Below are 19,463 nucleotides of genomic sequence, written 5' to 3'. Positions count from 1 at the left end.
CAGATATAATAAATGTTGAACTTATCTATGTCTTAAAGCTTCTGATAAAGCAAGGTTACATCTGATAGATGTTCCAGATCTAATAGTAGAGATGGAGTTTCAGAAGCTGCAATCACATAAAGACCAGAAAGCTGTAATAATAGAAGTTTCAGCTGAATAAACTGCCAGCTAGCATTTAGAGATTTCAAAAAATTGAAGACAGGTTCAGAAGAAATCGATTGATCTCATTTAATGACATTGTGGGAGGCCCAGTTTCCCTCCCACCAAAAGTTATACAAGCAATCTTTAAAGAGGGATTCTCCCATAGTGTGAGCTTTTCATGCAAAGAGGGATCAAAACCGTGTCTACTTCCCAAAATTCTCCATATATGCCTTGTGGCTTTAAACACAAGTAATGACACAGATCCACAAACAATTGATGAACCTAGCACTTGCCAAGATTTCCGTGGGGTCAGATAACTTTCGAGCTGTACCCAAGGCATAGCTGAAACCTGAGACTCATTGTTCCACCCTAGGGCTGAAGATCGAATAAATGCCCAATGATAAGCTTGAAAATGTGGAAAGTTAAACCCGCCTTCTTCAATGGGTATTTGGCATTTACAACATGAGAATCTAGGTGGGTGCCCTTGCCATAAGAAGCCATTAACTCATTTATACACTCACTTTATATATTATGAAGGTACAAGGATTGGAAGATCTCTTGAAATATATATGAGCCTCAGTGTTAGATTCATCTTAATCACATTTCTTTTGACCCAAATACAAATTGTAGGCCACCAATCGAAGTCATTTTGCATTTGAACCAAAAATTTGGAAAAATTTAAATTAACTAATTGAGAAAGCTTCCTAGAGATTACTATGCCTAAATACACAAGGGAATCTGGATACCACCTAAAACACCAAACCTTACAATCATCAGCAAAATCTGTAGCATCTAAAGGCATCAAATCCAATTGACCCCAATTGATAGAGTAACCTATTAAATTATCAAACTTTTGAACTAATGAAATAAGATTAGGAATTGAGACCTCTGGTTTACAATAAAGCATAAAATATCATCTGCATATAGAATCAACTTGTGCTCAATCCTGCCTGGTGTAATATGTTATTTATGTTATCAGAATGTAATAGCACAAGCCAGTGGCTACACCATATTGAAAAAAAGAAGAGGTAGAAGACATCCCTGGTGTGTGCGCTCTGTTCTAGCCTAATTGTAGGGGGAAATAGTCCATTGGTAATGACTCATAAGGGGCTATATACCGCATAGTAACCAAGTCAAAAAACCTGCGGGAAATCCAAATTTGATCAAAACATGCTTCAGGAACCCCAGATTGACCATGTCAAATGCCTTCTCCACCGTCTAAAGAAATTATAGCAGCCTGCTCTTGCTTCTCCAAGGATAAGGCTAGTATATCAATCAACAATCTAATATTATCTGATTCTTGATGGCCAGATATAAACCCTGTCTGAACTGGATGAATAATGGTAGGGAGCATAGTCTATACCCTACGTGCCAGCAGAATTGTCAGTATCTTAGCAGCCATATTTAACTAAGTAATAGGTTCATAGCTAGTACATAAATCAGGATCCTTGCTGGGCTTAAGGAGGACAGTAATGTAAGCCTCATAACTCATTTCAAGGAGAGAAATAAGATTCAGGACACATTAACAAAAGCTGGCAGGTGCTGGTGAGAAACAAGGTACAGTGATGTGCTAATTAAATTAAACTGAAATGGGAAGTATGTTAATGAAATATAACCAAAATATGAACTAGCATTTCTATTGTGGTCCCTAGAACTGAATAAATGAGTCCCATAGAGAAGTAATACTTAATTTAGTACAGTGATTCCCAACCTGGGCTCCTCCTCCAGATGTTGCTGAACTACAACTCCCATCATCCCCAGCTACAACTTTTTGTGACTGAGGATGCTGGGAGTTGTAGTTCAGCAAAATCTGGAGGAACCCAGGTTGGGAACCACTACTTTAGTGCAAAGGTAGTAAACCTTGACTTTCTAGGTGCTGCTGAACTACAATTTCCAGCATTCCAAGCCACAATTTATTGTGGCTGAGCATGATGGGAGCTGTAGTTCAGCAACAGCTGGCGAACCAAGGTTGCCTACCTGTGCTTTAGTGAATAGGTATAGCTATGAATATGGCAGAGGGAGGGAGGGGTGGAGAATAAAGCCTATTTTACCATTTTAAAATATTTTAAAATACAGGTGATAATACTAATGCTGAAGAAGGGGAATACATGCTGTGAAGTGAAAAGGCATTACAAAATATTTTACATTATATTTAAGTAGCAGGATATTGCTATGTACAGGGGACCAGGTAGCTGCTGCCGCCGCCGCCTCCTCCTCCTCCTTCTTCGTTATTATATTATTACTTGTTTACACAGTCAGACTGGTCTGTTTTATCCAGACATCAAGTGCTTCCCAAGGACCTGGGATGGCTGGATTTTATTTTATTTATTGTTGTTGTTATTATAGATATAGTCGCAGAATATAGGCTGTTCCTAGTAAAGTTGTTTTTTGTAGTTGGCTGATGGTGATTTCTGTGGCCCCTATATTATAATTATTTTATTTTATTTTATGAATGATATTTACATAGCACTCTTCAACAGTTCTCAAAACTTTCAAAAAGTTCTCCGATCAGTTTACATAGCAAAAGGTATAAGAAAACAAAGAGAGACACCGGCAAACAGCCACCAGGAGAAATGTGATGCTGGGATGAACAGGGACATTTGCTACCTCTGCCAAATATAAGAGAGCCACCACTTTAAGAGGTATCTCTTTGTCCAGTTTGCAGGGGTTTCATTTGATACATTTAAAAAACCCATTTAAAACTACTGGAACGTGTATATAAAACTTTCTTGGCCCCAGCAATGTTGTGGGAAGTTACAAGCCAGTAAGTGCATACAGCAGCCCTGCATATCAGGCTTTGGGGAGACCTACATATTATAAAGGTTGCTGCCACTTGTGTCTCTTTGCTGCCTCTCCCTTGTAGCAAATGCAATGCGTAACACGGCATGATTGTGCTGTGTGTGTGTGTGTATCTCCACCCCACCCGCCTTGCATGTCCGAGGCTGCCAGGGCAGAGACAGGGACACAAGCATTGCAATGATATCACACGTTGTATTCGAGGTAATGAGGAAGAGAAAGTGAAGAGCTGTGGAGTGGCAGCTGCACACTCCTCTCTGTCTAGTTCTGTCCTCTTTACTTCTAAAAGGAGAAACCTGGTTTCCCCCAGCTCAGTAGGGTTAGTGCTGGAAAACTGCAAAACCCAGTTTGATCCAAGCCCAGTTGTGGAATAGAAAAGAATTACTTGTGGACCAGGGGAAGTGATTAAGTTATTAAACTGTCCACAGTCTCTGGAAAAGGTTACTTCTAGCTCTAGCCTGTATACCGGGCCTCCACAACCACCAGGAGCTTTCCCAGACAGCCTGCTTTACTGTGGGTTTACCACAGGTTTTCTGCAAGGCTTTACTGCGAGTTCAAAGTTGCCCTAAAAATGTAATGCCCAAAGTGGATTTTTTTACCAGATGTATATCGGGCTACACTCCAACGCACAATGAAAAATCGGAATTGTGAGTGCTCCCCCACAGCTCGCAGGGACTTTGGGGTAAATTTGGCCGATATGTGAATGCACACCCTCCATTCCGGAGGAGATGCAAACTAAAAGCTGGGTATGAAAAACCTCCAGCCATTTATATTGATCCACTAGTTTCTGCAGCCTGCCTTGAATTGCAAAAGGGGGTAAGGCACCAAACATCTAGCAAGCCACAAAGCACAGCTGACAAACTGGCTGGGTTGGCAGGCTGCAGGTCATACAGACCTGCAGCCTGATGGTCTTAGTTGCCACAGCCAGTTCTACAGAAGAGTGTTGTGTTTTCCTTTGCAAGATCTTACAACCCTTGACTAGGCCAGAAGTCCCTCCACATAGGGCTTGGGTTTCATCACAGCCTACTCCTGAGGGGAATGCTCCACGGCCCTTTTGTGTCCAAATATTTCTTGGAGGCTGAGTTCCTTTTCCCAGGCTGGAATGTCTTTATGGCGGATGTAGCGGGCTTTCCTAGCTTCAGCATAAGATTTGAGGAACTCTGGCCTGGTATACATGGTCCTGAGGCGTCCATCCACACCATAGGCCTCTGCATCCAGGATCAACCTCTCATGATCAATGGAGGGTCTTTGCTTCCCTGGAAGATTTAGGAGTTTGGGGATGGTGCCTTTGGCTCCAGCAGCTCTAGCCTCTTCCTTTGAAGGCCCCTTCTCTTGATCTTCTTTACTGTCAGTTTCCTCTTGCTCCGCAGACTCTGCTGAGATGCTCAGCAGCTTGGCAATGGAGTGTTTAAGGGTGGCCACATTACTGTCAGCAATGTTGTTTTGGTCTTTAGCCTTCAAAGATGGCAAGTGCTCTTTTCTGTCCCCTTCATATCCTGAGACATCACTGTTGAGTGTCTGTAGATGTGATGGAAAGCAGCTTGCCCCTAAAGGTCTCCCAGCTTTGGGCAATAGTTTCTTCCTGGACCTAGAGGAGAATGGGGAGAGTTATGCAACCCTTGCCAAATCAGAACTTGTTTGCTGAATTCTCTCATACCCCAGAGTGTGGCCTGCTATAGATTCAGAAATCGCCTTCATCACATGGAAGAACAGCTCTAGTGGTAATAGTGGGGGCATGTTTTCCTTGTGCTGGCCCCCCAATAATCAACCCCAGGAGCAACTACCTCACCTTGCTTTATGAATGGACCACATATAATTCCCAGTTAAAAGAAGGTATGAACCAAAATGAAATTAAAAACTTGGGGCTTTTTGATGTTCTGACAGTGGAAATCACTCTGCAAACGGGAGAAAAAACAATATCACAAAGGCTAACTGAGTCACAGGGAGAAAATTAAGAGAATTGCGGGGCGGGGGAAACAAGAATCATGCACTGTTGGTCCGAGCAGTCATTCTTGCAGAATGCTGACTGTCAAAATAAAAATAAAATAAAATTTGCAAAAGCACACCACTGTTCAAAAAAAAAAAAGGGAGGCATGGCATTTTGCCTCTTCTAGGAAGCAGTTGGTCAGAGAATAACCCAGAGCAAACTGTGCAAATGCACAGAGAAAAAATATTTGCAGGGAACTCGGAGAGGAGCCACATCTACTGCGTCCCTATGAGAATGGCCCCATTAATCCCCCAAATTTAACTGGCACGATTCTGGGGTGAAGTGGATTCGCTCCTCGGATATCCCACTCAATTAAGCCACATGTGAAAAAGTTCCTGAAGGTATACATTTAAGTCAAATTACATTCCCAGTTCCTAGGAAACTGCATCATTTCCAAAAGCCCAAATATGAAGGGGCACCCATCCTTACCACAGTGTTGCATCATAGGAGCTCAAGTAATCCTGCCCTGTCTGTGGCGACAGCAAAGGGAAAAGTGGCTTTGTGCTAATATGTCTTGCACCCACTGAGAGCTTTTGTTTGGAACAGCCTGTAAAGAGAAACATAGTAGTATCGGGATGCTGCTGAATTAAAATTAACAACAACAATAATCAAACCAGCAGGAGGTTATCCATATGTTTCCCCTGAGAACCATCTAGTTTGGTTCTCAGGAATTCTCTGGAAGGAGCACATCACTGGGAACTAATCCTTTTGTTCTTCTTTTCTTCTTTTTCACTGGCATACTGTACATACCCAACTACAAGACCACAGAGGTGCACTTAGGTAATTTTGGAGCCCGGACCTAAAGGCCTTTGGACCACTCCTCTTGCTGGAGCCCCTACCCTCTGCAGGTTAAGCATTATCCCCCTGATGTGTTTAGAAAACCAAAGAAACTCCATGTTTGCCCAGAATACCTCATTTTAACTTAAAGTAACCCCAGCCCAGCTCAGGGACATCACTGCCTCTCATGATCAACGTCATTATCTCTCTCCACTAAATTGCATCTATGAAACTTGGTTCTCACAAGGTTCTCACTGTTTTTCGCTGACAGTTAAGAAAACAGGATTTAACCAAATAAGGAGTAATCACCAGATGAACAATGAATCATTCGCATGCGTACTAGATACTTAGACCACCATTTTATTGTCACATATACTGTGTCTAGGGTGTCAGCATCATTCAGATTGTTTGTATAAATGTAAGATGCACCTATAACCAAACTGTAATTGGTTTGAGAGTGTAAGCCTATTGATTACCTATTGCTAAACTGCAGTAGCAATAAAGCCTCTAAATGATTCCCACTGAGTCTGTTTGATTGACTAAGAGGTGGACCCAGGGACGAACAAACACAGTATTTTTTAAAACATGGGTTTCTTGAGGGCACAAACAGCAACTGAACTCACAAGAATGTAAGAATATAAAACAGCATATGCAAAGATGTATTAGCAGAAACATTTCAACATGCAGCTTAACATATCAATAAGAAATATTAACGTATTTCTTTCCCCACTCTCCCCTCTGTCTCTAAAGCACCCGACACAGGTCATAATCACATTCGCACACTCGGCTGCCAGGCACAGTGTGGGCCAGCAGCAACCACACCACCCAGGACAGACTAAAGAGGATTTGGGGGGGCCCAGGGGGTGTGGAGGCCCTAGATTTCAGCCCCTTGCTTCGGGTAAGAATGCCACTGCAAGACCAACCGAACACATTGCACTGAGTGATTCATGCAATTGGCTGCACCATGCAGCTCAAGAGGCCCTCTCCAGCATTCTCTTCAATCTTGCAAGAGATCCTGGCACACATTTCTCAGATTATACATTGCTTCATCGACATACCTAAAAGTTTTGCAATCCTGAGTAATAGCAGTTGCAGTTGTGGGCTATCAGGGATCAGGGCACTCTGTTTTCCCCAAATCAAGGCTGTGCATTCTGGCTTAGCCCAAAGTATGTCCAGCTTTTTAAAAATCCTGTATTTCCAGAGGCTTTTGGGAAAACCCCACCGCTTTTCTTTGATGTGCAGAGCAGCCATTGCCGATAATTCAGCTTACTTAAACTTTCGTGTTTATTTTTTAAATGTCTGCTGGGTAGACTTCCATAATACCAAGTGTCAGCAAAGGAGAGTTTGGGTCTCTCCAGCATGCTCCGTGCGCTTGCGTAGAGCATGCTGGAACTTCTGGGGACTGCGCGGCCACTGAACTCCCAAGCCCCCACCGGCTCCGTGATGAAGCCGGCAGTCAAGTGGGCAGCCGATCCGGCTGCCCAGGGCTTCAGCAGGGATCGTCTGTGGGGAGAGTGGGCGACGCCCGCTCACCCTGCTCACCCCATTATGGTGGGTCTCACCAACTGTGAGACCCACCTCTTTGTCAGACCCTCACCTAAGATGGATACCAGGCCTGTTCATAGATCAGAAGATTCTTTTAGGGAGCTCCGAACTTTGAACTTTGGTCTCTGAGAATGGGGTGCTTATTATTATTATTTATTCGATTTCTATACCGCCCTTCCAAAAATGGCTCAGGGCAGTTTACACAGAGAAATAATAAACAAATAAGATGGCTCCCTGTCCCCAAAGGGCTCACAATCTAAAAAGAAACATAAGATAGACACCAGCAACAGTCACTGGAGGTACTGTGCTGGGGGTGGATAGGGCCAGTTACTCTCCCCCTGCTCAATAAAGAGAATCACCACGTTAAAAAGGTGCCTCTTTGCCAAGTTAGCGGGGGTTATGCTGAAGGAACACTGACAGAGAGGCTTTCTCTAGGAATGATGTGTCTATCTGTTCTCATAGAAATGTTGATAAAGAAGCTTTTGAAACTCTGATCAAGATACTGTATCTGATCAAGATACAGGCCATTTGAGTCTGAGTTTTGCAATAATCATGCTAAACAATGCAATCATAATGCATATTATTTGTTTGTTATTTATCTGTGTAAACTGCCCTGGCCATTTTTGGGAGGGCGGTATAGAAATTGAATGAATGAATGAATGAATGAATGATAAGCACCTCAACACCATAGGGGCCACAGAAATCACCATCAGCCAATTACAAAAAGCAACTTTACTGGGAACAGCCTATATTCTGCGACTATATCTATAATAACAACAAGAACAATATTGATAACAAAATTCTGACATCCCAGGTCCTTGGGAAGGACTCAATGTCTGGATAAAACAAACCAGTCAATAACACCTGACTGACTGTGTAAACAAGAAATAATAATAATATATCAATATCTATATTGTAACTTGAGCTGGCAAGGTTTATACAGGTGAAACTCGGAAAATTAGAATATCGTGCAAAAGTCCATTAATTTCAGTAATGCAAATTAAAAGGTGAAACTGATATATGAGACAGACGCATTACATGCAAAGCGAGAGAAGTCAAGCCTTAATTTGTTATAATTGTGATGATCATGGCGTACAGCTCATGAAAACCCCAAATCCACAATCCCAGAAAATTAGAATATTACATGGAACCAAGAAGACAAGAATTGTAGAATAGAACAATATCGGACCTCCGAAAAGTATACAGTGTACTGTGCTTGACTGGCCAGCAAACTCGCCTGACCTGACCCCATAGAGAATCTATGGGGCATTGCCAAGAGAAGGATGAGAGACATGAGACCAAACAATGCAGAATTGTTGAAGGCAGCTAATGAAGCATCCTGGTCTTCCATAACACCTCATCAGTGCCACAGGCTGATAGCATCCATGCCACGCCGCATTGAGGCAGTAATTGCTGCAAAAGGGGCCCAAACCAAGTACTGAATACATATGCATGCTTATACTTTTCAGAGGTCCGATATTGTTCTATTCTTCAATCCTTGTCTTCTTGGTTCCATGTAATATTCTAATTTTCTGGGATTGTGGATTTGGGGTTTTCATGAGCTGTACGCCATGATCATCACAATTATAACAAATTAAGGCTTGACTTCTCTCGCTTTGCATGTAATGCGTCTGTCTCATATATCAGTTTCACCTTTTAATTTGCATTACTGAAATTAATGGACTTTTGCACGATATTCTAATTTTCCGAGTTTCACCTGTATAATACTGAGATATTAGAGACAACTGTCAATAAGGATCATTAAGGTTATTTTGCATCTTTTGGTTTTCCTAAATAGCACCTTCTCCCCTCCAACCCCCAGCTCTCATCTTTGGAGCTGCAAGAATTGCTGTACTTTTGTTACTCAGAGAGAAACTCAGAGATAGCAAAATTCATGATTTATTAGCTGCAGGAAGAGACAATAGAGACTGTATGAAGCTGGCAGAAGTGATGCTTTTTGCATTGATAAGTTTTGTGTGAAAGGCTTTTCTGAAGGGAGGGGTAGGAGCAGTTTTTCACTAAAGACCGCATGAGTGAAATGGCAAAAGAAGAGAGACGGAGGTTTTTGGAGAGATAGGAGTAGGGTTTTTGGCCTAGGCTTCTTACTCTTTTCTGTTGGAGATTCTCTGTGGTGAGAGAATCTCTTTCTCATTATAGCAGAGTGCACAGAGGCACAACACAGCGGAAATTTAGTTAGGCATGCGTGTGTGCTGAGAGTAACGTAACTTGGAGCCAATTCATAGTTTCAAATCAATATATAAGGCATTTATTAAGGAACTCCATTCTAGATAGGAAAGTGAGGAGTTAGGATCTCTAATTTATCTATCTAGCTGGATGCAGATGGATTCTGCATCTTCTCTGCACACATGGTGCAGGGAGAGAGGCTTGCCATGTTGCAAGGTAGGAGGCCAGGTAGGGGAGAGAGAGAGGAAGGAGGAAGTTGAATCCCTAAGAGTAGCAATCTACATTTCAAAGGGATAGCATCAGAGCAGTGGAGAAGTGATGACCAATGTCTTGACCTTCTAGCCCTCTGACTTACTAGTCTGTCCTCCACTGTCTGAGACAAAGAGACAGTGCAAAGTCCTTTAACTTCCAACAAGGAGTAGGGTTTTTGGCCTAGACTTCTTACTCTTTTGGATGGGCACCGCGGAGGGTGGGTCCAAAAGGAGACAGTTGTAAGCCTGGCCTTATCCATAGCACAGAGACTCTGTTTGTGAGCTCTTCTGAAGAGCGGAGTTCAGAGTAGAGATTTTTACCTGGAAATGGATCCTGCGTTCTTCTGGGCCTGCGCTCAAAATAAGTTCCGAGACCTTCCAACACCTGAAGCCAATTTCGTGCAGCCTCAAGCCTAGTTGGAAGCTGATAATATGAACTTTTCCTGGAAAACCTCAGTCCCATTCCCTCCTCTCATCCCAATCTCTCTACCTCTCCACACCTTCTCCCTTCTTCCTCTTCTTACAAAGTTAAGATATTTTTAGTAATTTTTATGTATTAGTTATTGCTAATCATTAAGGCAACACGCATGCACACCACCTGCCAGCTGTTATTTCTCTGTAAAAGCTTCTCTTAGTTAAGTAAAAATTTAAAAGACAGTTTGGTGTCTGTGTCTCTTTCATGTTTCTGCCAAGAATTTGCCATATCTCACTAGAGGACCAGAGAGTTCCCAGGGGGTAGTGTTCAGTTCCTTTGGCTCTGAGGTGCTCTAGAGCATATGCAGGGTGCAAGGTGGCTGAAGACACAGCCTCTGAAAGGGACTTTGTCTCAGGTCAACAATGTATGGATTCAAAGTTGAAGATTTTGGACTACACTCACTGGAATTGAATAGATCCTTGGAATAAAGATCTAAATTTGTGGCACTGGAATTGGGCAGGTCTGTCTCTGCTCAGAGAGAGAGAGAGCTCAAATCAATCCTTGGAATATTGATCAAATATCCAGGCTTTTGGATTAGATATTTCAAATCCACCCTGTTCTATCAGAGATCAACTGGACAAGACTTTCAGTGAACGTTTTTGAAGTGATAGGCATATTATTGACATTTAGTGGCATAAGCATAATACACACAGAGAGACAGGACCTTCTGAGTCCAAACTACCCCTGTGGGCACAACAATGTGCAACCGCATTGATGCACATGGAAGCTTGTTTCCATATGTGGATCTCTCTTGCTGGACCAGGAAATCTGTAGCCAGAGAGATTTTCTTTTAGGAAATTTATGTGGCCACAGATACCTGATCCAGCAAGGGAGATCCACAAATTCTGCTAACAAAATTAATTTTAACTGCCATCTTTGTCATTTGGCAGGCAGATACCCACTTTCCTGCAACTTCAGGAGTTCCTGCTGCAGTCTCCTCTGTTCCTTGGTCATTGAGTTCAAATACGAGAGGCGGGCATCTTCCAGATTCCTCAGTCCACGGTTGAGCCTGGCTTCTGCTCTCTTGACATCCCGTCTCTCTGCCTCCCAGTGCCTTGAGGACTCTCCCTCTGCCATGTGTGTCTTTGGCTATGTAAATGCGTGTTCCCTTGATGTTCCAGAAAGAAAGGTAAACTCCTGGAAAGTTCTACACCAGGCAGCTCTTTCCCAGTTCTTTTGTCAGGTTTTGAAGGATGCCTAGCGCTCTTGGAGGAATCTGAAAAAGATTTGGCAAGATCAGTATCCCATCCTCTTTGCCAGTGCCCTGGAATAGCATTTCTCCAGGCTGTGCAACTTCAAATGGATAAATTAACACTGCTTCTCCAGGCTTCGACTGAGTCAGCATGAGACTTTCCAGGGGTAACTTTAGAACATTTGTCTGTCAAAGAGCAGCCTGATAGGGGTTGTCAATGGCTATTTTCTCCTCTAGAAGAGTAATATCTAAGCTCAAACCACCCCTTCATCATAACACTCTGTTGTATTCTATCTAGTAATCTTCTAAGTTTTGCTGTTAATGGCTGCAGGTTTTGTGAGGGAAGGTCTTCATAAAGAACTTGTGACTGACAATGGGACACAGCTTACCTCATTTTAAATTGAGCAATACTTACATAACGAATACTTCCAAGTTCCTTATACCATCCTCTAGGGAATGGCTTAGTGGAAAGAATGAAGAGGTTAGTGAAGGAAAGTTTACAACTGGATACTATGCAACAACCCTGGAAAGAGGCAATCCGTGAAACTCTATTTGCTTATTGAACCACTCCTCATTCTACTTTAGGAAAATCACCTTTTGAATTGCTGAGAGAACGCAAAGCAACCACCAAACTTACCCAATGGCAACAACTGATAGGGTTTGCCATGCCATCTCACTCTGAGGATGCAGAGACACACGATTGGGTAAGGGAGAAGCAACAAAAACACAAATTGTATTGGGTCAGAAACAGGGAGGCTATTCTCACAACCTCAGGAAAGCGGGCTAAAAGAGCCCAGCCCACTTTCCTGCGGTTGTAGGAACCGCTAGGAGCCACACAGCTCCCGGTGGTTAGCCCGCTTAAGTCCCCCCCCCCATGAGGTTAGCAGAGTGAGTGCTCCGCTAACCCCATTTTGGCCATCGCGAGTCGCCACGACACAGCTCTATGCTGCGGTGACTCACAAGGAGACCCCCACTGGGAGGCTAAAACAAGCCTCCCAGTCTCGGGGGTCGCCCCAGGATGCCCCGCACACATCAAGTGGGGTATCCTGGGACTTCCAGGGACCAGGTGGCCCCCAATCCCAGCAGGCCCTACCAGCTCCATGACAGAGCTGATAATTGTGTGTGCGGCCGATCCAGCCACCCAGGGCTCTGTGTGTGCTAGTGTGCAGGGAGAGCAGGCTTGACCCGCTCTCCACACCTAACCCCATACAGCTCTCCACACTGCTCGTGTGAAGAGCCTCAGGGTGTGAAACAGTGGACATTGCAGGTGGGGCACTTTGCACAAGTAAAAGTGCTGCCTTATAAAGTGAGAAAGGAATGTTCCTGATATTCTGGACCATAACAAATAATTGAAATCTGGGGAGATTCTGTCCTATTGGGTAATGGAAGGAAATGGACCAGTTCGAGACTTTCCAGTATGCATACTATGAGAAAAGAGGGGAGTCTGATCTCCAGAGAAGAATTTGATCTTCCCTCCAGTTTTGACCTCACGGGGAGGCTGACGGAAATGACTGACAATCCTCAGCACCGGGGGGTGGGGGGGGGGGTGGAATCGCTAACAGCTCCTGTGCCAGAGAACCCAAAAATTAGAAATGTGTGTGACAGGAGGAGACCACCTAACAAATTTGTCACAGAATTTTAAATTAATTCAATTCTGGTTGTTATAAAGGGAGGGATGTGTTGTATTCTATCTAGTGACCTTTTATGTTTTGTTGTTAAGAAGTTTGTCCCAGTGGGGATCCTGTAGCATGTTTGTGTTTTTGTTTCTGAATAAACTCTTAGTTAAATCTGCACAAGATTACTTTGTGTTTATGAGGGAAGCAGCTATAAAGCAAACTGTTATTCCTTGAGGCTAGTCAAAAGAGCATGCAAAACCGGGCAAAGGGAGCCCAGCCCAGTTTTTCATGCTTGTGTGAACCACTGGGATTGAGCCCGATCCCAGTGGCTACATAGCAGCAAACCCGCCTGTGAAACCTCCTGCTTAAATGAGGCTAAGGCAATGAGCGCTCCCTTGACCTCATTTTTCTTAACCATGTGTTTGCAGCTTGTAGCCGCGGCAGGCACACTCGGGGTGGGGGGTGAAATACTCGCTCTCCCCACAGACCTTAGAAGAGCTCTTCCCACTGATTGTAAGAATTGCTCCCTTGTATCTTTATAAAAATGTTTTATTGCAGAACTTCTTTTTAGTGTTCAAATCCCTTCACTCATCTTAACAACAATCCTTTAAAAAAGCCAGGTCAGTATATGATCCCTACATTGCAGGTTGGAACCTGAGACTGAGAGATCACTGGTTTGTCTATGTCCATCTAGTACGTTAATGGGTGAAGTTAGATTTGTGTCAGGGACTTTGTAGGTCACAGCTCACACTGTGTCAGCTCTCAGGAACCCAGACGTAAAAGAAACGAGGATACAATCTACCTGCCTGACAGTTCAGCACCTGACAGTTCATGGCAAATAATACTTCAGCAATGCTTATCTAGACCTTGGTAGCTTTAACAGCTAGCCCAGAACAAGCAGACTCATCCTGGGGATTTGCTGATATTGGGCCCTGGAACATGACTCTCTGGTATCACCATTGGCTGGGGGAAAGACAGGCTTGCAGGAGAGAGTCACTCTTTATTACTAAATCACCAGAGTATGGCCCTGCACATCTGCCTCTGGGAAGCCCACAAGCAGATGAAGGCATACCCCCACTCTCCTGTCACTGCTCCCCTGCAACTGGTATTCAGAAACACACTGCCTCTGAGCCATAGATATAACCTTCAATACTAACTCATGGTAAGTCTAGCTTTGGCTGCAATCCCATGTGCACTTACTTGGGAATAAAGCCCATTGAGCCTGGTGGGGCTTGCTTCTGAGTAAATACACACAGGATGAGGGTGCAAATATGCTGGCGGAAACGACCTTTTGACCAAAGCTCTGAAAGAGGGGGGAAAGGGAGCAGTCCTGAGATAACTGAATTCTGCATAGGGGATCTGTCTCTGTTGTGTTCTCTGGATAAGGTTGCTATGAGAAGGGCTGTTACCTAACCCACAGTTAACTCACTATGTTAACACTCTTGTGTAATACTAAAAGGCAAACCTTTGTGTTCTTTATCCCCTTTTGAATGCATAGCTAAACAGTGCTGATCCTGCTGTGCCATTGCCTATTAAGGGGTGAAGCTATAATGGAACAAAGGGGGACAAATATCCCTGGACTCCTGAGAGAGTGGGGCTCGCTGGCTGGGTGACTTTCACTTTTTGTCCCACTCCTCACTTAAACCTTGCTATACTCCTGATGGCAGTGCTCACTTCCCTGAGTCATTTACAGTGCAGTCTCTAAGGAGCAGCATGGATCCTGGTGTTCTTCATAGACTTTAATAGGGTGCTATACAGGGAACCATTAGCAAATGCTAAGACATACCCTCTGACCAAGAGGCAGGGCATCTTTGTGGGTGTACGGGTACAAACCACTGCTCTAGAGGATTTTTTAAAGGCTATAGAAGTCAACATTGGGCAAGCACCCCCTCACATGGTGTAGGAGGAAGAATTCTGGGAGTGTCAGCAAGTATTGGAGGCAGAGTAGGGAAGAAACGGGTGGCATGGCAGCAATGGAGCAGGTAAAGGGGTTCAGTATAGCAGTTTGGCCTGGTTCAGGAAAGAATGGTAAATAAAAATAGATATTTAAAAAGACCTGCTGGTTGGTACAGAGTTGTCCACTGTGAAATCAAAGGCAAAGGCATGGGGCAAGAGAAGCATTTTAGTGGTTTTCAGATTTCCTGCCTTCAGAGAAACTTTTCCATATCAACTTGTCCATTGAGAAACCCCTGTGCATTGTAAAACCACTGCACATCAAGTTCTAGGCTGCACTCACAATTCATCCAGGGCACTGGCCAGGCCTGCTGGGCTTTGTCATTGCCCTAAGTCATGAGAGAGTTTCCCTTGAATGAACCCTAAACTCCCCTGGAACTGCACCTTGCAATGGATCAATGGTCAAGCTGCCTTTCAGGGAAGTTTGTCCACCATTATTAATCCCATTGGGAGACCCCTACTAAATTTATGAGAAAGGATGAGGGGCTTTTCCCCCCCAGAATATAGTTGGAAAACTATTATAGTGGTCGATACGTTAGATAACACACCTAGTGTCAAAAAATAAATTGAGCTAACTCCCCCATATTCCTTCTTTCATCATTCTCACACTAGTCAGAATCCTCAAACCATCCATTAACGTATCAAAAATGAAAGTCAAATGTATTATTCAACCATCATGATTGTGAGTTAAAAAAGAGGGGTTACAATTTGTTAAGGGAAAACCTTATGGCATCTTTGCTCTGAATCTTACATTGTTGCTGTGGTGCAGCTCTGAACACCCCTCGGGGGATTAGATATAAGGGATGATAGGATTCTTGTCCTTTTCAACAGAGATTTTTTTACTAGCTGTAGCTTCAACTCCTGCGCTGACAAACTGCAGCTGTCAAACGACACAATTATTGAGATACAGTCTTCCTTTGCATCTGGTCACACTAGGTACTTCTGGGCTCAGGTGCCGCACAAGGGCAATGTGCAAGAGAAAGATACTGATGAAAAAGCAGCACTTACTGTTGCAGGATTCTTGTTGCGAAGGATTCTTGTGCTGGAGAGTGCTGTTTCTCACAGGACAGTGGATCTGAAGTTGGTTAAGACAACTCCCATCAGTCTATGATCCAAAGACAAATGAAGACTGATTATGTTAAAAGAGCCACAGCTTTGCTATTTTCAGTCAACCCCAAATGATGGGAGTAAATCCAGAGAGCTCCAGATATTATGCAAGCAAGAGCCAACTCTTTCTACAGCTCAGACTGCCTGCAGGCCAGGTGGAGTCAATATGTTCCCAGTGCTGCTTGTGGCTGATCCCATTGTGGCTGTTGCTTGCTCTACTGTATAGTTTTGGCTTGTTGCCTAGAAGGCAGAGGCTAAAGAAGGATCGCTACTTGACTCAGGGGAACAGTCCCACAACAAAGATTTCTACAAATAGGAAACAGACTTGCGAGACAGATCCATCATGAAGGGCCTTTGAGGGGACCAAAAAAAAAAAAAACAACCTACCCAGATTTGATTTTTTAAAAGTAGTATAAAGTCATCAACAAAGTTGTGATAACCTGTCCAGTTAAGTCAAGTTCCTCTCCCTATACAACAGATTAAAATTTAACCCTGTTCGTGTGTGTGTGTGTCGGTCTGTCTGTCAGCGGGGATATAACTGTTGCCGAAGAATCAGTAATTCTCCTCTTCACAGATCTTCCTCCCTCCCTCCTGGCCTGCCTTCGTTCCAACACTATGGGAAATAATTTCAAAGGGACTTGCACAAGCAGTGGCAGACTAGCCAGGGTGTCAGCTTGCCCGATGGCAAGTGGGCCCTGTAGGCCACTGATAAAGTGGCCTCCCTTAAACATTAGACAATATGTTAAAAATGTTAATGACCTTTTAGTAGTTTGAAAATATAATAGATGTTCCAATATTATTACTGTATGCAACTAAAATTTACGTTGTTTTACTATTTTAATTTTAAAAAATTAATAAAATCATTTTTCGAGGATACTTTATATTTAAGAATATTATGCCCAGCCAGCCGGGGGCGCCTGGCGGAGGGCAGCGGGTGCTGGCGAACCTCCGGCAGCATGCCTGCCGCGGCCCCCGCCCGCCTCTGCCGCCTCCTGCGGCAGTTGCTGCCACCACTGCCGCCACCCCGCTGGCCATCATGGGCCTGATGCCACTGCAGCTGGCCCTCGAGCAGGTACAGTCTCTGCTCCATTACCTTGTACAGGCACGGCTGCTCTACGGTGACATCTTGCGCGGAGGTCCTCGCTACTTCCTGCCCCAATCCCTTCAAGGATTCATCCTGCTTTTGTTCAGCAAGGAATTCTGCAGCATGCTCCCCTTGCAGTAAACTGTCTGTATTGATGTCTCTGGGATCCTTTGCTCTGGGCTGGGGCTCTGTAGGTGCTGTCTACTCTTCAGAAGCCTGAGGCCTACTTCTTATCCCTGGATCTTATAAGTCCTGCCTGGCAAGTACTGCTTCTTTTGCACCAGATCAGGCTTAACAGGGGTGACTTCTGCCCCTCCAGCCCACCACCTCTTCATCATTCACTCCCACAGGTTCCATATAATCCCTGTTCAATTCCTCCTGCACCTTCCAAATCTGTAACACCCTAGATGGGCCTTCAGGAAGTGCCTCCTCTGAAACAGGGTTCTTGGGGAGCTTTGTTCAGTGGCTTGAGTTGACTTGGAAAAAGAAAAAAAGAAATGGAATGGGATGGAAAAGAAAAAGCATAAATCTGGATCACTGAAACGCAAAGAGCGACAAGAAGCAGAAAGGCAGGAATCAGCCAAGCGATGCAGGTCTATTACAGATTTTATAATACTACAACCACTATCCACATCAATGTACAGTTCCGCAACAAATAATCAAGAAGCAAGAAACAATACTCATGGTGATGATGCAATGACTTGTGAGTTACAAGAACAGGAAAGAGCTACTTTGAATGTAGATACAAATACTCACAAACCCAGGCCCAGTACTTCTTCTGGCCTCATTGTTCCAGTATCTTTACTCCCTGTAGTTGCAACATCTGAACACATAGCTTCAACTAGTTACAGGGAATCAGATATACCTTCAGGCATAAATGACTTGGTTTCTAAAGCACATCTTATAAATGAACCTACACAAGAAAATGCAAGATCAACTGCTGGAAACTTCCAATATCCATCACGAGCAAATCTGAAACAGTTTTTTTGCTGAACATCCATTTCAGCCACTTGATGATCTGCCATTTGATGCTCGTTTGTATGAGAGGAAAATTATTATGACTCAGTCCCAAGAAAATGGCTAACATATAACAAAGAAAATAGGTACTTATATTGTTCATACTGCTTGGCCTTTGAGTCTCCCAACACTTGTAATCCATCACCCTTTGTACGTGGCTTTAGTGACTACAGGCGTATTAGCCAGAGCTTGGCTTTACACGAATCAACAACACATGTAAGAAATGCTCAGCAATTTATCAGTGTGGTTAATTATGGCACCTTAGATAATTATTATTTTTTGCATCTTCACTAATTAAAAAGAGAGAAGAAGTGTTGAAGCAGAGGAGCATTGTCATGAGGATTATAGACATCATTAAGATGTTAGGCAAGCAAGCACTTCCTTTTCGAGGTCACAGAAATGAATTGGCCTACACTTTGGATAATGAGGTTCTGAATCATGGCAATTTTTTAGCTACAGTGCAGTTGATGGCAAAATATGACCCCATTATGGCAGCTCACATTTCTGCAGTACAAAACAAGTCTACGCAAAGAATCAAATGATTAGAACAACAAGGAAAGGCTCAAAATAAAGGCCATGGTGGACTTGTTACATACCTGAGTAAAACAACTATTAACATGTTAATCCAAATTATGAAGAATGTGATACAAGAAAGAATTAGTCATGAAGTTTCTCAAGTAAACTATTATTCTATTTAAGTTGATTCAACACAAGATAATTCATCCATCAATCAGTTTAGCATTATTATTCGGTATGTGCTTAAAGGTGTTATCTGTGAGCGACTACTTTCAGTTGTGCCAAGTTAGGATGGTACAGGACAGGGACTTTTTGATCTATTGACTGAAACATTACAGCATCTTAAAACTGATCCCAAAAAATGTTTATCTGATAGTACAGGTGGAGCTGCAAGCTACCATGGGCAGTATAATGGTTTACAAAGTAAAATTACTGATGTGGCTGATCAACATGTTCATATATGGTGCTATGCCCACGTCTTTAATTTGGTGATAACTGAAACAACAAAAAGTTGTGTGCCTGCAGTTTCTTTTTTCAATTTGCTCCAGAATTTAGCAACTTTTGTAAAAACATCATACAAGAGAATGGCTGTATAGATAGAAGTTGTTGGAAAACATCTAGGACAAGAAAAAATGAAACGATTAAAGCTAATTGGTGAGACAAGATGGTCAGGAAAATCCAATGCAGCAACAACTATATTTGGAAGTTTTGATGATGCCGCTGTCAGTACTTTTGTAAATCTATTGACGTGCTTATCAATGATACAAGATTCAGACAAGTTTGATGCAAAAACAAAACAAGAAGCAAATGTTTTACTTCAAA

General features: G+C 43.3%; 1 protein-coding gene across 7 annotated transcripts; it reads right to left on the bottom strand.

Annotated features, from left to right (window-relative positions):
- Positions 1 to 214: 214 nt before the first annotated feature.
- On the bottom strand, positions 215 to 17,882 carry CCDC190 (coiled-coil domain containing 190). 7 transcript variants are annotated; one of them, XM_053250160.1, is made up of 6 exons: positions 17,118 to 17,736; positions 15,926 to 16,022; positions 14,165 to 14,267; positions 11,059 to 11,372; positions 5,354 to 5,471; positions 215 to 4,525 (listed from the first exon to the last, which is right to left on the bottom strand). In XM_053250160.1, exons 4-6 carry the CDS (start codon positions 11,231 to 11,233, stop codon positions 3,961 to 3,963), a joined length of 858 nt encoding a protein of 285 aa, XP_053106135.1. In that variant the 5' UTR covers positions 11,234 to 11,372; positions 14,165 to 14,267; positions 15,926 to 16,022; positions 17,118 to 17,736; the 3' UTR covers positions 215 to 3,960. The 7 variants fall into 7 exon arrangements, with proteins under 7 accessions (XP_053106135.1, XP_053106129.1, XP_053106133.1 ...); XM_053250154.1 differs by having other exon boundaries at positions 11,059 to 14,267; XM_053250158.1 differs by lacking the exon at positions 14,165 to 14,267.
- Between the last annotated feature and the right edge of the window lie 1,581 nt (positions 17,883 to 19,463).

Source organism: Hemicordylus capensis, chromosome 4, assembly GCF_027244095.1.
Source record: "Hemicordylus capensis ecotype Gifberg chromosome 4, rHemCap1.1.pri, whole genome shotgun sequence".
Taxonomy (NCBI): domain Eukaryota; kingdom Metazoa; phylum Chordata; class Lepidosauria; order Squamata; family Cordylidae; genus Hemicordylus; species Hemicordylus capensis.
Note: the sequence above shows the minus strand (reverse complement) of the source record. Positions and strands in the feature narration are given on the sequence as shown.

Excerpts from the sequence above, each read along its gene's own strand:
- CCDC190 (XM_053250156.1), bottom strand. The coding sequence starts at position 11,233 with ATGGCAGAGGGAGAGTCCTCAAGGCACTGGGAGGCAGAGAGACGGGAT. Across the intron at positions 5,472-11,058 it reads ACTCCTGAAGTTGCAGGAAA|GCTGTTCCAAACAAAAGCTC; the intron begins GTGGGTATCTGC and ends TTCTCTTTACAG. Across the intron at positions 4,526-5,353 it reads TCCTATGATGCAACACTGTG|GTCCAGGAAGAAACTATTGC; the intron begins GTAAGGATGGGT and ends ATTCTCCTCTAG.